At 33.7% G+C, this 16,408-nt stretch overlaps 1 protein-coding gene across 1 annotated transcript in view; it reads right to left on the reverse strand.

Moving 5' to 3' along the window:
• Positions 1-16,408, reverse strand: part of LOC128995841 (uncharacterized) — a 74,910-nt gene continuing 58,502 nt past the window's right edge. The window contains exons 6-12 of the mRNA XM_054420862.1: positions 13,701-13,909; positions 12,814-12,990; positions 10,189-10,368; positions 8,726-8,908; positions 7,313-7,645; positions 6,095-6,176; positions 1-1,956 (exon numbers count right to left, since the gene is read on the reverse strand). Coding sequence (XP_054276837.1) covers positions 1,602-1,956; positions 6,095-6,176; positions 7,313-7,645; positions 8,726-8,908; positions 10,189-10,368; positions 12,814-12,990; positions 13,701-13,909 — 1,519 coding nt within the window. The 3' untranslated portion in view covers positions 1-1,601. The remainder of the gene's footprint in view (positions 1,957-6,094; positions 6,177-7,312; positions 7,646-8,725; positions 8,909-10,188; positions 10,369-12,813; positions 12,991-13,700; positions 13,910-16,408) is intronic.

Here is a 16,408-nt window from a genome sequence, read left to right on the forward strand (position 1 = left end):
GATAAGTATTATATACACATTTCAATAAATTTTAATAAACTTGTGAACATTTTCTCTACAACTACAGCTCACTATTTACAAATATTTCTTTATCAGTCGTTGTTTTAAATAATTGTTAGTTCTCTATTCTCATCTGGACAAGCGGTAGAGTGCGACCTTATTAAGATTTGCATCAGCTTTACTTTGATTCAATAACCTCAAAGTATGGCCAAGGCATTCCTTGAATGTGAATTTCTTTCCAATTTATACACCAGCGGTATTTTCTACCACCAAAGAAAAACTTGTTAATTTTGCAGAAAAATAGCTTCAAAACGTTTACACTCAGGGTATTTTAAACACAATATGAATATCTTAAGACTATGATCACTAACGTAACATTTAAGGTAATATATACATTAAAAACAGCGTTTATAAAATTAGAGAAAAAGCTTATAACAGTCAACACAAAATGTACTATAGAATCTTGCTTTGGCATCAACTATAAATCAAACTACTGTTATAATCAAAGTGTTTGTTAATGAATAAATTAATCATCATACAGTAGAATTGTTAAACTAATATGTCACATAACATCATTGAACATTCAGAGTTACTTGTGATGTTCTTTATATCATAAAAATCTTCAAATATCAAAATATATTGCTACTAATTATGAGTAAGCTTATAAAGAAAATATTAACAATAATAATCTGTAATTCTAAATTTATATAAAGAATTAGAACTTTATTTGTAAAAGTTAATATAAAATTTGATCTTGCTTGCACCCACTGGTATAAACGTTAACCATAATGATAGCAAATACAGCAAAAACAAAAAAAAAACCAAAATATATAGTTTTTTGGTAAGTTTTCTTGTAGGCTATGTACAATATATTATCCAATCGGTAAAATATTTTGAAGCAAAAAAAAGGTGGTAACAAATCTGTTTTTACAAAATATATTTAAGTATTATACTTATTGAATGGGTGCATAATTTTAAAGATCCAGGGGACTTTGTAAGCAAAATTAATGAATTGAGCAAACAATTTTTTGTTTGTTTTTAAAATTTCGAAATTACTATTTTTAACACTGAAAAAAATTCTTATATGGCTTACATATTCTCAAACCTTATAAATAAAATTTATAGTTTATTCCAATTTGTAGAATATAAAATTTATTAAAAAAAATACTGTTTCCGCTCTTAGCTTTTTTTATGAATGACCTATAATTTTTAACCCTTTGCTCTTGTCTCTGCGGCTTGCATTACAAGTTTCAGCTCAGCAGCAATCATAGCAGCTTCTTCCCACTAGTTTGGAATTCAATTTCAAAGCTGCACACTAGATATTACCACTCAGACATGACACACATTATAACAAACAAAGTTTTGTTTGTTGTTTGTTGACAAAAAATGTAATTTTTGTTAACGTTGCTAACCTTCAAAGTGTAAGCAAGTTTTAATACTAGTCATCCAAGTGGCAGTGACAACTAAGGTGAACTACCACAGTTTATGCACAAAAGTCATGAAACTGACCACTTAACTGTTTGAGACATCATAAACAGTATTGCCAATCGCAAAGGGTTAGAGTCACAATGTTTGAAATTGAAGACTTAAGACTAAAGTTTCTAGTAGCGAGCCTTGTGTGGAGATCGCGCGTGCTGGTGCCCCCTCCACTCTCCCTGGTGGTGGTGATGGTGGTGGTGTCGCTTCTTCTCTGTCGTCTCTCTGCGCTGCTGCGGGTAAACGTCACTCACTACCAACTCACTGCCATCCCTCACCCCCTCGCGGTCCAGTGTCTCCTTGCGCCGTAGGGGAGGGTGGTTGGCCACCTTACTGCTCGCTGATTGGTGGAGATTCTCCCACGCTTGGCGGTAGTAGCGATTCAACCCTCCGCGGGACTCAGAGCTCGACGAGTCGAAACTTGCGACAGTGTTGCAGTCAGGTGATGCTCGGTGGCGGTAGTGTTTGGCACTTCGATTCCTGCAAATTGAAATAGTCAAGTTAAATATTTGTAGTAATTTGTTTTATAATATAAATGGTTATAATGTTATTAATGAATTTAGGAGCAGAAACAGAAAAAAAAATTCATGACAATTTATAGATTCTCCAAATATTTTTAAGACTGAAACTTTACGATAAATCCAATGTTCTACATTGTTAGTTTGGATTGTATTTTTTGTGTCAAAAAGTTACTTATCATCTATGGACATTTATGTGCCAATATCCTGTATAAGAAAATGTTGTAATTCGATAAATAATTTTTTTTAGCTGCATGAATACCTGAATCCCCATTTACTGAAAGAAAATAGATAATTTTAGCCAATGAATTACACAATGAAAATACAATATAAGATGAAGGAGCTACAGTCATGCACAATCTACCAATGAGCCATCAACTGGAATGAAATTAGTAAATAGCATACTGTTACTAGCAAATATCATAAAAAATACAAACTTTGTAAAATTTGAGGATAACAATTAGTTATTGTTTTTTAATATTTTTTATTGAATATTTAGAAGATTGGTTTTGCACTGTAAACATCAGTTTCAGAACGCCCATATTTACATTTTGATAGGGTTTTTTGTATTTGACATTAAGATATTGAATTAGTGGAATTTTATGCGCTAATATTGTTTTGGTATTTTATTTTTATTTCTTCACTACAAGTGTTCAATTTAAAGTAAACAGTTAATATGTGTGCATTTTTTATACATAATGCATTGCAGAATTTAAAAATAGGTATTATGCATGCAAAAGTGAGGTATTTAGAATACAGTACCAAGTAAAAACTGTTGAGAAATTTTTACAGCATTCAGTATAAGGTATAAGGTTACCAATAATGTGAAAAGTGATGTGCAATCTAACTACAAGGAATATTAAGAAAGTTTTAAGAAGATAACAAGTTAAAAACACTTTGAATAAAGCACCAAAACCATGCACAGTTACAATGAAAAGAACAATTAAATGCATATCAACACTTGCTCATTCAAGATTGAAGACTATAAGATGTGGTATCATTATTTTCAAATATAAGAAGTATATTTTGACCCATTTGGGAGCCTTTATTTCCTTGTATACACATATTTATTTTATTCAATTTTCTTTAGGTCGCAATGTTGTTATTGAAATATGTTAACTGGTTAATATGCTAGGACAAATTCAAAAGGTTAAGATAGATGTATACTTAGATCTTAAAATATATTGGACTCTTCAAAATTTACTTACAGTATGTACTGTTATACAGTTTATTTTTGTCACTAGGACGTATCCAAATCTTTTAGCACTTTGGTTCTCTGTCCTTGTCTATTGTTCCTAATAAATAACCCTGGATTTGCTAATCTCAGCCAGTAAACACAAATGAGAGCCTAAACCAGACACACTGATGCACCGTAGGAATTACAATTAGGTAACGAATTAGAGGTAAATCTAACAGTCCCGTTTCCAATACACTAAGAGCCCTTTTACACTTACAATAACAAACTTGATTAAATTATACATCCAAACAACAAATTGCAAAATCATGAAAGCTTTATACAGTCTCAACCTCAACATTTGCGAGTCTACGAGTGTGCATCCATTTGTACAGTGGGTCAACTCAGTGAAACTGTACCTTGTACTTTGTACTAAGTTCACGACATTTAAGTCGGGTGGATCACACTGGATCAGATCGGGTTAGAGAAATATCCTGCCCGACTTCGATATGCTCGGGAGAACTCCCGTCTCCCAACTTGCTGGTCAGGGAAGGGCAAAGCGAGCAGAGTGTACCAACGCGAGGGCATGGCTCGGGCAGGGGGAAGCTTGTGTTTTGCATCCCTCCCACTGCAACCAACCACACACACCCACAACCAATCAGCGTTAGTCAGGTTAGGTTAGGTTAACATAGAAGCGGAAAAGACTTGCGATATTAGTGTGAAACTTTATAGGTTATGATATTGGTTTAAAAGTCTGTATATGGACTAAGGAAGGTTACAATTACCAACAAAACTGTTCAGTTATTCATTTTGTTCGGGGCTAGGTTAGGTGTTATCATTGAGAAAGTCCTCTACATCATTTTATAGGTTATAATGTTTATTTAAAAATCAGTTTTCTGACCAAAAAAATTTACATTTAAAAACACATCAGTAACCTAGTTTAGTTTAGGTTAGGTTATCTTAGAAGCAGAGAAGTTCTGAGATATTAATGTGAGACTTCATAGGTCTAGATCGGTCATAAGTCTATATTGGTTTAGAAATTAGAGATCTGACCAAGGTTCATGGAATTTACAACTGAAAAAATACAACCAAATACTTTGCTTGGGTTGTGTGAGTTAGCTTATTGAGTGAAAATAAGAGTTTAAGAGAGTAATGGTGAAAGAAATTCTTTTGCTTTAAGGTATTTTGTTTGGCTGAAGCTACAAATGAAAATGATATCCTTAATTACGTAAATTCACCAGCAACAACAACAAACTAGGCTATAAACGTTTGATGAACTGAAGAAACTGTGGATTTATATTACACATTGCATTAGATTACATAAGAATAATTCAATAAAAGTTTTATTTTTTACCAGGATAAACAGTTTATAATCTTTGACCTCATTCTTTCTACTCTATAAAGAAAAGTAAAGTGACATGTGAAATATCAGAAAGCATGCATTGAAGAGAATGAATTATAGAAGATTTGCACAGAGCATGCAAAATGAAGATAAAAACTAATCACCAAAGTAAAGCTGAGAGAGGAAAGAGTGCAATGTGTTGTGTGCAGAGCAGAAAGGTTTCAGATGTATTTGACCAAATTTGTAATTGTTTAGCAATAACTGTTTTTAAATGCAACTGCTTGAGATACCTTCTTTAAATCACTTGTTTTTTATACAGGGCAGGGGGTTCAAAAAGGTGGGGAAATAATTTACGTAGTTATTCCTTGGGTCAAAGAGAAAATCAAGGAATAACATTTTTTTCCAAAATCACTTTGTTAACCAGATATCCGTCATTTTGTATTTACATAAACATTTGTATGTTTGAATTTTTACAACCAATCTTTATGAAACTTGGTATGTAGCCTATGTTAAGGTATAAGAGACCCATGTAAAAAAATCTTGATTCAACTTAAAGTTTCAAAATGGACTTAATTTTAATTTTTCAAACTTATTAAATTGCTAAAAAATGCCAAGTAAAAGTGTTCTTGACATCTTTTCATAAAATCAGCCAACTTTTATTAATTACGATTAAAAAATTACAATGGCCGCCCTTTTGAAATTTTTAGTTGAATCAAGATGAATTTTTTTTCTAGCATGGGTGTCTTCTACCTCAACATACATACCAAGTTTCATCAAGATCGGTTGACAAAATTTAAAGATAGAAATGTTTATGTAAAAAATACATAATGGCAGATATCTGGTTACTGAAGTTATTTTGGAAAAAAATTATTCTTGATTTTCTCTTTATTTTGACCCAAGGAATCACTATGTAAATTATGTCCCCATCTTTTTTGAACACTCTGTATAGATATTATTTTTGTACCGTGTGTATTTATTATATTCAGACTGTAGTAACATGAAATAAATTTGTTGTGGCTTTGTAAGGCGTACTTCCAAATAGTTAAAAATTGTATTATCAAAAATTATTACACAGTTTATAACTTACAAAGAATCCCTGGCGGGAGTACAGATCAGGCACCTGCCCCTTACACTCCAAAATGGATGGATACAGTAAAAAAATTTTAGAATAAAATTAATATGAATGATTTGATTAATTGTTGACACAATTAAATGTAGGGACTAACCTTACAGTTATAAAGGTTTTCGTCCTTTTTGTAAGAATATTGGTAACTGTTGAGCGTTGTATCAAGCATAACTGTTGAACTAGCTCTTTGTTACAGTACAATTTCTATGCTTTCCCCATCTTTCCCCCATCTTTTAATTCACTTTTTATTTACTTAACATTTTCATACAATCTAATAGAGTTTATGGATGATGATATTTTAATATGATATATGACCTAAACATAACAATGTACCTTTTAAAAACGTTATAATTAAATTTGTATGACTAAATATTAACTTTATGCTTGTAAATTGGAACAAATTGTATAAAATTGTCTGTTTTTTTGATTGTGATAAAAATTAAATTAATATTCATTACCTCCTGATTAGAATTACAACTGTGGTGACCACTGCTGCTAGGAACACAAACGCTCCGAATACTCCAAGAGCGATGATGGCACCTGCAAACATTACAAAAATTAACTACCGGTAACAAAAAATAAATCTTAAAGAACTCCTGGAAGCATTTTCTGAATCCCAAACGAATGCTTGGCTAGCGGGATGTAGAGTTGATATGGCGCTTAAATGGTAATCGATTTGGAAACAAAGTTTGATCCTGAGAAATCTTAAAAGATTTTGAAACTAGACCCATACCTGATCATTGGATTTATAATGAATGGCACCGGCTACAGAACAAGCTAGCTAAGTAACGAACAAAGCTTTCCACTTAAATCTTCGTCTTAAAAATCTGTACCTTACGCAAAGATAAATCAAATCTATTCTATGACATAAAAGCATCACTAGTAAATTTTCCTGCAAAGTATTTTATCCACGTGCTGTGAAAACAAAAAATAAGGCATTATTGATTAGTTACAATACTAAAAAAAGGGGCTGTAGTCTATAAATTCAACATTTTAAAACTTCTGTATAGATCTAAAACTCTCAAAATTGTGTATTTTTGTGTTTTGTTTGGTGTGTTTTGTACACTAATAGTTTTTACGTTACTAAAGGGAACGGTCCAAACCCTGGTCTTGTTACTATCTAACGTCAGATAGCACCTTTTTGTTAGATAGCAACATTAATTCATACCCCTATGACAAATGGCACCTGAGTCTGAAAAAAACATCTTGCTTTGTTACTTAAAACTCAAAAGTATACTTCCTGGCCTCGGACCCTCTGTTTGCATGTGATACGTGCAATGCGCCAAGAGATAACTACACCCCTCTCCACCTACATTGTGTAGCAGTTTTTATTTTCCTTGCACCCCCAACAATCCTAAAACCTCTTGCGCCCCTGGGTCCGTGCCCACTGGACTTATTTATAATAGGGGCCCTGTCTGAGCTCATAGTTCATAATAACTTACAAAATACTGACACAATAAAGACAGTGGGGAGTTCACAACTTTTTTGGGTTTTAATTTAGATTGTTAGTAGGTAATATTTTAAACACTTGTTTAGTGAATTAAGGACTAAATTGCTTAGTTTTAGCTTTGAATGTAATAAGCAGGATTTTTGACTGGCAAACATTTGGACTTTAACAAACTTAATGGAGGATAAAACACATCAACAGTATCAACAGTAACCAAAGAGACACATACCAAGGTTCAACTTAGCTCCGAGAGTCTCCCGCCTGTCGTCTGTTGAATGAGTTGGCAGATCGGCTCCGTTGTGAAGCAGATTGTTGTGAACATGGACGGAGTCTGGGATCTCGTTGTCCTGGGGATGAGCAGAAGCCACAACAATCTGAGGCACTCGTCCGGACTCGCTCTGCTTGCTGTCCTCCGCCTCATTGTCCTCATCAGTTGGAGTGGTGGGAGGTGTGGTAGGGCGAGGGGAGAACGGCCGGGGACGTTCACGTGTGGGTGGTAGGCGAGTCGTCGTCTGAGGCTTGGGCGCTGTCACTAGTGGCACGACAGGTGTCTGCTTCACTTCTAAAAAAAGTTTTAGTGTTAATATGCCACGAAGTTTTTCCTTTCGTTGTGGTCTTGTTAGTGTCTTAAAGGATTTTTTTAGAATACTGTAATAGATACAGGAAACTTTATATAATTTTACTACAAACGCCACTAACGCCAGGGAAAAGTGCTGCATTATGAAGAATGGTACTCTAATCTTTTTGAACATAGGAATTGTCTTAGTTAAGTCAAAATTAGCCATCAAAACACAATTTAAATAATAAACGCTGTAAGTCATTCTACTGTTGTAATTTAGAATACATTTTAAGTCTTTCTTTATATGCATGATCAAAAATATGTATACACACATTTTTTTATAGACCTAGCAACAAAACATTAAATGGCTACCCAAGAAAAACTTAGGCACCCACTACTGTCCGCGAGAGTTAAGAAGTCCTCTGAGTCCTGGCCTATTCTAAAAATGCAGGCGCTTGCTACTTGAGATCTAGGCGGGTCGAGCGGGTTCCACGCGGCAGTCAGGGCTCACATCCACTGCGTTAAAACCAAAAGAACACCTGCAGATACCGCGCGGCAACATACAAACATTGCTGCGTTCGCTTTGGCTCAGAGGACTTCTTAACTCTCGCCTACAGTAGTCATGCTTTCAGTAATTACTAAATGTTAGTAAATGATAAGGATTAGCATTAGGTTGGTTAATGTAAGATAAGAGTTATGAATTTTTGGTTAGTAAGTTAGTAAGTTCATGAATTATTAAAATTACTGCCCAATTGATGGCAACTGAGTGAAATAGTTTAAATGATTAAATCTAAGAGGAGTTCCAAAAACTAAAAACCACTCTTTCTGAAGCTTTTTCAATATATATTAAATCGTGATTTTAAACAACGCAAACGGTCTACTTCCTGAAACTGATAAACTTTCATACAGTACTTAAGATAGACTATTTATTCAATTTTATAGGTTTTCAAAATTAACCACAAAGGATGGAGAGAGATCATATAGGATCAGAAAACGCTGAATAACAGGGATGAAATTGAAGAACGGTTGACAGCAGCAGAGAAGAAGAAGAATTATAAATCTTGAACAGTGCTTTCAGTTTACCTTTGCATTCGGGAGCAGGTTTGTCATATTGGCCCGAAGGCAGACAAATAATTTGTTTAGCCCCAACTAGCCGATACTTGCGAGAAATGCAGGTGTATTCAACAACTGTCCCAACAACTGTTACATTGCTGTCTATGAAAACTTCCCCGTTCTCTATTTCAGGTGGATCACTGCATTTGATTGCTGTAAATCGATTACATTGATTCATTTAAGGGGTTTTAAAATCCAAAAGTTACAGCATGTACTTTGTATAGCTCCATACTCCTTTATAAGTTATGCTAACAAAGAAAGGAAGTATTCATAACACTTTATCGTATGGTATTTTTATGTTTACATAATTTGTATTGAAGTTAAAAGTTTAATAGATCAATGAAAGAAAATACTAAAACAAAGTTAATATTGCTAGTTGACAATATTCAGCCAAGTTCAGATTTGGTGCATAGTTCGGAAACTGAGAAGGGCGGAAATATTATATTGTCTATAATTCATTGTGCTAGGAATCGAGAAAATAGTGTCATTTGAAAGAAGTGTGCCTTGTAGCCACTACTTACCATTTTATAACAACTATGATATTTTTGAGCTAACTCTCAATACACTTTTTACTTTAAGCTATGATTAACCTATACAAAGTTATAAAAAAAACATATTGTTATAATTTATATTTCAGGAAGGATAAAAAATTTAATGTTATTTAAAGTTTAAGTTAAAGCTACATTGATAATTCACATTATGATCTCACACTGTTGATTTTTTTAACTCCAATAAACTACCTAGTAGTTGTTGACTATTGAGTCAATAAACATGTCTCTTTATTCTTTTTTGTGTGTTCTACGTGAATGAATGGTAAGGAAAAGCTTTCTTGGAACAATGATAAGGGGCAGACACCTTCCTCAGGAGGTGCTGCAGTTCATCAAGCAACTCAGGGTTGACGGGCTCTGGTGTACCAAATGAGGAGCACAAAAAACCCATCTGTGGCTGACATACATCGATTCAATCAATAAACCAATCAAGTGAATGGAACTGTTTATGTTGTTTGTAAGGGAACAATCTAAACCCTTAAACCCTGGTATGATACCATCCTATGTCAACCTTTGTTAAGAAGCATCATTAATTAATTGGTAGTCCAATGACAATAATGTCATCTAGATCTAGATCCAAGATCCATCGTGCTCGGGATTGAACCAGCGACATACAGATTTGAAGGTGAGCACTATAACTACATGGCTACCCAGATAATTTGTTACAAATGATCAAAATCCTCACTATCGATTTCCAACTCCATTGCTGCAGACATTCACACACCTTTTAAACCATTTTTTAGTTAATGTAGTTTTATTTTAGATGTGTTAAGACTTTTCTCCTAAAACAAAACCTAAGTTAATGTATCAAGTTCTCATTCAAATACCAATTGGTTATGCCCATAACTATGTTATCAAATTGTGGCTAGCCAGCAAGATACTTACGTTGACACCTGGGAGGTGGGCCGTCCCATCTCTCGTCTAAGTCACACGTCAGCTGAGCACGGCCCAGCAGCTTGTACCCTTCCTCACAGCTGTATAGCACCTGACTCATGTAGCCTACACTGTCATTCAACAGCTGGTAGTCTCCATTGGCTATGTCTGCAGGGTAGCCGCATTGTACTCCTACAAGATTTTTAATTTAGTAAGTACCGTATATTATATCACTGAGTGAAAATTTAAAAACGTACGTTTTCATGTCCCTGGCCTTTTACTTCGTAGATACTGGATTTGTAGTTTATTATTATGTGTTTTAATATTTTTTGGGACGGGGGCAACATGTTACACACATTTATTTGGTTTTAAATAGATTCTAGGTATTTTTTTTGTATTTTTAAAGTCTCGAAATTCACGACCATGACGTGTCCCCAGGGTACATTTTCCAACTTTCACGCTGTTTTTAGACTAATTATTCATGCCGAAATATATAAAGCCATATTTTTATGTCATCAATGGTTATTAAACTTACAAAAAAGGAGCATATTATAATTTTATTGTCATTGCAAACTGACTACCATGAAAAAATAAGTCTGTCCCTCGATTTGGCGTCACGACCATTTGGGAAAAATTTTCAACTTTGGAGCACGACAGTGGCAAGCCTGGCGTCGATGGAGTCAGTTGGTTTTAGAGAGTTCGGGGTGTACGTCAGGATCGTAGTGCCGGTCGTTTCGAGTTGAAAGGAGGAATTACAAGATTAATAAAGGAAAGATTGTGTTTTTTGTAATTTTGGTGTGTCCATGACCGTACGTAGTCATTCGATGAAGTAGACATGGTGTTAATTTTTGTTTATAAGATATTTCAATTGCTAGATTAACCTAGAAGTTCACTTTGTATCCTCGAACATGAGGTGCAGGGCTACCGCCAGAACAGAGCCAAATAACACGTAATTTCACGACCAAAGTTTCACGACCATCGCGGGTTTTTTCACGACCAATCCAGCCTTATGGATTATAGTGTGTTTGGTCGTGACAATAACTTTAATATAATTGTCATTTGAACAGCTTAGTTCAATTGAAACACTTATTTTTATTATAACTAACAGTATAATTGAAGGATTGTTTAGAAAGATTTAGATTATTTCAGAAATTTCACGACCGTACCGCTTGTCCCTGACCATCACGTTTATGATTTCTATCATAAAAATTTTGAAAATTAAAATATCGTCATATTTCCATGTTTTTTACACAAAAGCAGCACAGCTCTATACAAACATAACGATTTTTCGGGTCTCAGGTAAGTTTTTTTGGAGTTATACAAATTTAAAAAGATTTTATTGGCTTTTTTCAATTTTTTGAGTTTATTTATTTTTTTCTAGAAAGACCAAATGTACCAAAAGCTCAGTGACCTTTTTATTGTATAATGGTCATAAAAGTAAATTAGTTTATAACAAAACATAGTTATAAAAATAATATTAACTATTTTTAATATTCATTTAAACGTCTGTTATGGTCGTGACAGGATTTTGTGTTTCTCCACTAAAGATGCTCTTTTTAAAAAAAAATACCAAAGATATTGCGTTACCATGGACATTTTATGAAACTTCAAATGTTAATGAAATAAAAATAATAATAAAAGTTTTGAAAAAAGGGGAAAAAAATTTGCAAAGTGCTTTTCCTGAAAACGTACGTTTTTAAATTTTCACTCCACTATGTATAAGAGGCAGACGTAACTATATGTGTTCCAACAAAAAAATATCAGCGTGAGATAGTGAAATACCCCAAGAATTCCTTTTAATAAGATCATTGACTTTTGGATACTGAAGTACATCCCATCTATATCGGACCAAGTTTTTTATTAAAAACAATCTTAGTTCTGTAAGCCAGACACAGATTGGGCTAGTGTCTAAAATTCCATTTCCTACCACATTTTTTGTTATTGAGGCAGTTGACGTGACTAAAAAGCTCCTAGCTTATAATAAGTCTTCCTATCAGCTTGAATTGTCTTGAAAGTCTACATATTTGACATAAATCAGTAACTTAGATCAGCGTAATATGTCAGTGCCTCATATAAACTACGTCATTTTAAAACGTTTTTTAGTGAATTTATATTACCGTAAGTCTCATGGTAAGACCTGGACCAGGGACCGATTTACTTAGTTATTTATTTAGTTTGGTCAAAAAAAACTGTTGACCTTCCCTGTAGCAGCAAACCTAAGCACTCGTTAAATCTAATGTTATTTAAATTGGGAATAAATATGTCTTATTTATGGAAATATTTTGGTAAATATGTACTCAGACAAGTTATAATTCGCTTAGTTTGCAGGTTTGCTGCGGCGGGGGTATTTTATTTTAAAACTGGCATAGGATGGAATGTCTAAATCTACCAATAGTCAAAGCTATGACCAGCTGTTAAACACAGTAAGTTATCCTTTTGATTAAAGCTGGATCAAAGTATCCAGCTCATTCAATACAATGAGATAAAGTTCCTGATCCGATTATGGAAAAAATGTAAGTGGAAATTAAGTAGGTATACAACTCCTTTCCCCTCAAACCTATTTGAGGATTAACTCAATAAAACACCTAGTAATTTGCTAACTTGGAGTATTTGTCTAGCAATTTCTTCTCAACTTACGTTTGCAGACTGGAGGGAACTCATTGTAGAAGCCGGTGGGGAGACAAACTCGAGAGCTGGGCCCGACCAGAAGATGCCCCTCGTCACAACTGTACTCGATTGTGGCTCCAACATTGAAGTTCTTGGCGACCATCGTGGAGTTGGGAGGTTGCTCTGGTTTACCACAAGCCTTTGGTTCTGTGGAAAAGATGGGAGATAGTGTTTAAAACATTAACAAACTTTAAACAGATTCCCATAATAAATCAAATTAGAGGGGTGTCTCTTGATTTAATTGGTTTTCAGTACTTAAAACTATACTTTGTAGTTTGTGATAGAATATAGATTAAATTTTGAAACTAAAGCATGTTATAGAAACTCCTCTTTTTGAGTTTTTTGGACACTGGATGACTTTCTTCATCCTGACATCTCCATCAGTTACTAAGCATAATTTATGGTGATAGTCTAGGTTAAGTCTGAATATGTCAACTGTTGATTTTCAGTAATGGTTGGTTAAGTCTCATCTTTAATGACTATTAGCATAAAACATGTTAACTCATGCTTTCAAATATTCAAACTCCATGTACCTCGTATGATTTAAAGTATTGAACCTTTATGGAGTTGTTATTGAACATATGTAATGGAGTCTATTTTAAAGGGAACGGCCCAATCCCTAATCTAGTTATTTTTTAACATCACACTTTGGTAGGTATTTTAATACTTTACTTAGAAATGGCGGCCATAGGAATGTAGGTATTTAAGCCAGGTAAGAATAGAGATTAAAAGATTAAAAGATACTTATTCTTTAAATTGTTTGTAATTCATGTATTGAAAATGTAACTAGCATGGACATGAAAAAGTGCAATCAAGACTGACTTCACGCATTACAATATAATGTACTGTATACTAACGGTGTTGGCAGATGTAGTTGATCTTGACGTTACAGTTGGTGTCGCTCCACAGCCACCCCTTGGCTCCGTCGTACCTCGCACAGTCCTCGTCTCCACCGGGCAGTGACCAGAAGCTGACAGTGACATCGTCTCCACCGAGCCACTTCCAGTTGTTGCGGTCTTGTGGATCTCTCACGGCTCCCATCCAGTACTGGCTGCTGGTGTCACTCCTGCCAAGTACAGGTAAAATAGGGTTTTATAAACAACAAAATTTGTACATTCATGAAATTTCACCTGTGAGTTACTAATAAAATGAGAAATGAAGATCCGACGAGTCCCCAAAATTTTGGGCGTCCCAAGGCCCTTTTTGGGGTCCTTTTTGTTCCGAAGGGTCCTTTGTTCCTGAATAATTTTGTTTTTACGTTTAAACTCGAGTGAGGTGTGTTTTCGATGGTTCTAGTTATTTTAAATCAATTGGGACTAGTTTTAAGTGTATCAAGCCACTCCATACAGGGTGTTTCGAAATATTATTACTTTTTACGATATTTAAACATTTATTCATAAAGTAATAAAATTAGTTACCTCCATGATCTATATAAAAGGGGATTATTGAAAATAATTGTAATTCTTTACTACGTAAGGGAAAAGGATCACAAGGAGTAAGTGAAAATATTAATTATTCCCGTCACAGCAAACCTGCAGACCTAGCGAATTTCCGTTTTACTTACTTGATTTTGAATTAAATCTAAAATAGCATTGCGTTTAACCACCATTGGTTTAACGATTACCTATTTTTGCAGCTACAAGGAGGCTAATAATAGCCTAGTATAAAACAAATAAATTTGACAAGTTTGATCAAGATATATCTATTAACAAACAAACAAAATCATTTTACACTATTCTACATAAGAATAACATGGGAATCTTAAATTTACAATTTTAGTATTTTTATCCGTAGCTAATAACCATACAAAAACATGTTAATATACTAAATTATTTGTTTTTAAGCTATTTAAAATGTTCTAGAGAAAAATTGGGAAACTTTGTGTTTCGAGGGTAAAGTAAATGGGAAAACTCAATTTTTGCCCCATAAACCTCGTTCCCATTGTTCAGGACAAAAATGCTTGTACCGACAATGCTGCTCTGATGTCTTAGTGCTGTCCTGGTCGTCATAACCACAAAAGATAACCGTACTTGTATTGATTTAAAATAATTTTGAGGAATTTATGATACAAGTTGCAAACGTCAGTATGTATGAAAGGTGTTTTTGCACCACATTGTTTGTGCTTTAAGATTGGTGTTGCCTGTTCTGCAATATGCAAGGTTTGTAAAGGGGGAATCCCGCTTGAACACCAACTTGGACAAAATCAGTAAAGATGGACAAGTTGCTAAGAATAATAAAATTGTTTATGAGTCGTCTGAGAATAATTATTGTGATGATGAAATTTTAAACAGAGATACTATGGAAATTGTAGAAAAATAGATTTAGTTTAAGTAAATTTTTAGTTTAAGTCATGTTAATATGTAATGTAAGGTTTTATACAAATACAATTGTTTTAATTTTTAATAAATGTAAAAAAATAACTTAAATAACTACCTAAGAATAATACATATCAATTTGAAATTGGTCTTAATAGATTTGCATAAAAAACACATTGACAGATTATTCACACCACCTTAAAAGTTGAAATTTTTGCATAGTAACCTATGTTATTATGTTATAGTGTAAAACTTAATCCATACCCTTTTACCCACCATATAACCTAACCCCCCCCCCCTTACGGGTGATAACTTATCCCCCTTTAACTTCCCATATAGGAAATAATCTAATACCGAAGGTCTTATGGTAAAACATAGACCCGAAACCAAACATGATAACTCGAGTAATTTTGGTTCAATTTTAACAAAACCGGCATTATTGGTCCTTGGAACAGGGTTTTATGTGATAAAAATTTGTAATCTTTGACCCTCAAAACACAACGTTTCCCAATTTTTCTCCAGAGCATTTTAAAGAGCTTAAAGAAAACAAATAATTTAGTATATTAACGTGTTTTGTAAGTGTATTAGTTATGAATTAAATTCAAAAATTGTAAATTTAAAATTCCATGTTATTCTTAGGGAGAATAGTGTAAAATGATTTTGTTTGTTTGTTTATAGATATGTCTTAATAAAACTTGTCAAATTTATTTGTTTTATACTAGGCTATTAATATTTTACTATAAACACACTTTATTAGCCTCCTTGTAGCAGGAAACCTAAGTATTCATTAAACTCAATGCTATTTTAGATTTAATTGAAAATCGGGCAAATGAAAATTCCCTTAGTCTGCAGGTTTGCTGTGACGGGGGTATTTAATAGTTTCTCTTACTCCTTGTGATCCTTTCCTCTTATATAGTAAAGAATTCAAGTTATTTTCAATAATCCCCTTTTATATAGAGCATGGAGGTAACTAATTTTATTACTTTATGAATAAATATTTAAATAACGTAAAAAGTATTTATATTTTGAAACACCCTGTATGGAGTGGTTTAATACACTTAAAACTAGTCCCAATCGATTTAAAATAACTAAAACCATCGAAAACCACACCTCACTCGACCTTAAACGTAAAAGGAAAAACAAAATTATTCAGAAACAAGGGCCTTTCGGAACAAAAAGGGCCCCAAAAAGGGCCTTAGGACGCCCAAAATTTTGGGGACTCATCGGATCTTCATTTCTCATAGTATTAG

Source organism: Macrosteles quadrilineatus, unplaced genomic scaffold (assembly GCF_028750875.1).
Source record: "Macrosteles quadrilineatus isolate MER2022 unplaced genomic scaffold, UCM_ALF_1.0 Scaffold_5__1_contigs__length_97177068, whole genome shotgun sequence".
In the NCBI taxonomy this organism is placed as follows: domain Eukaryota; kingdom Metazoa; phylum Arthropoda; class Insecta; order Hemiptera; family Cicadellidae; genus Macrosteles; species Macrosteles quadrilineatus.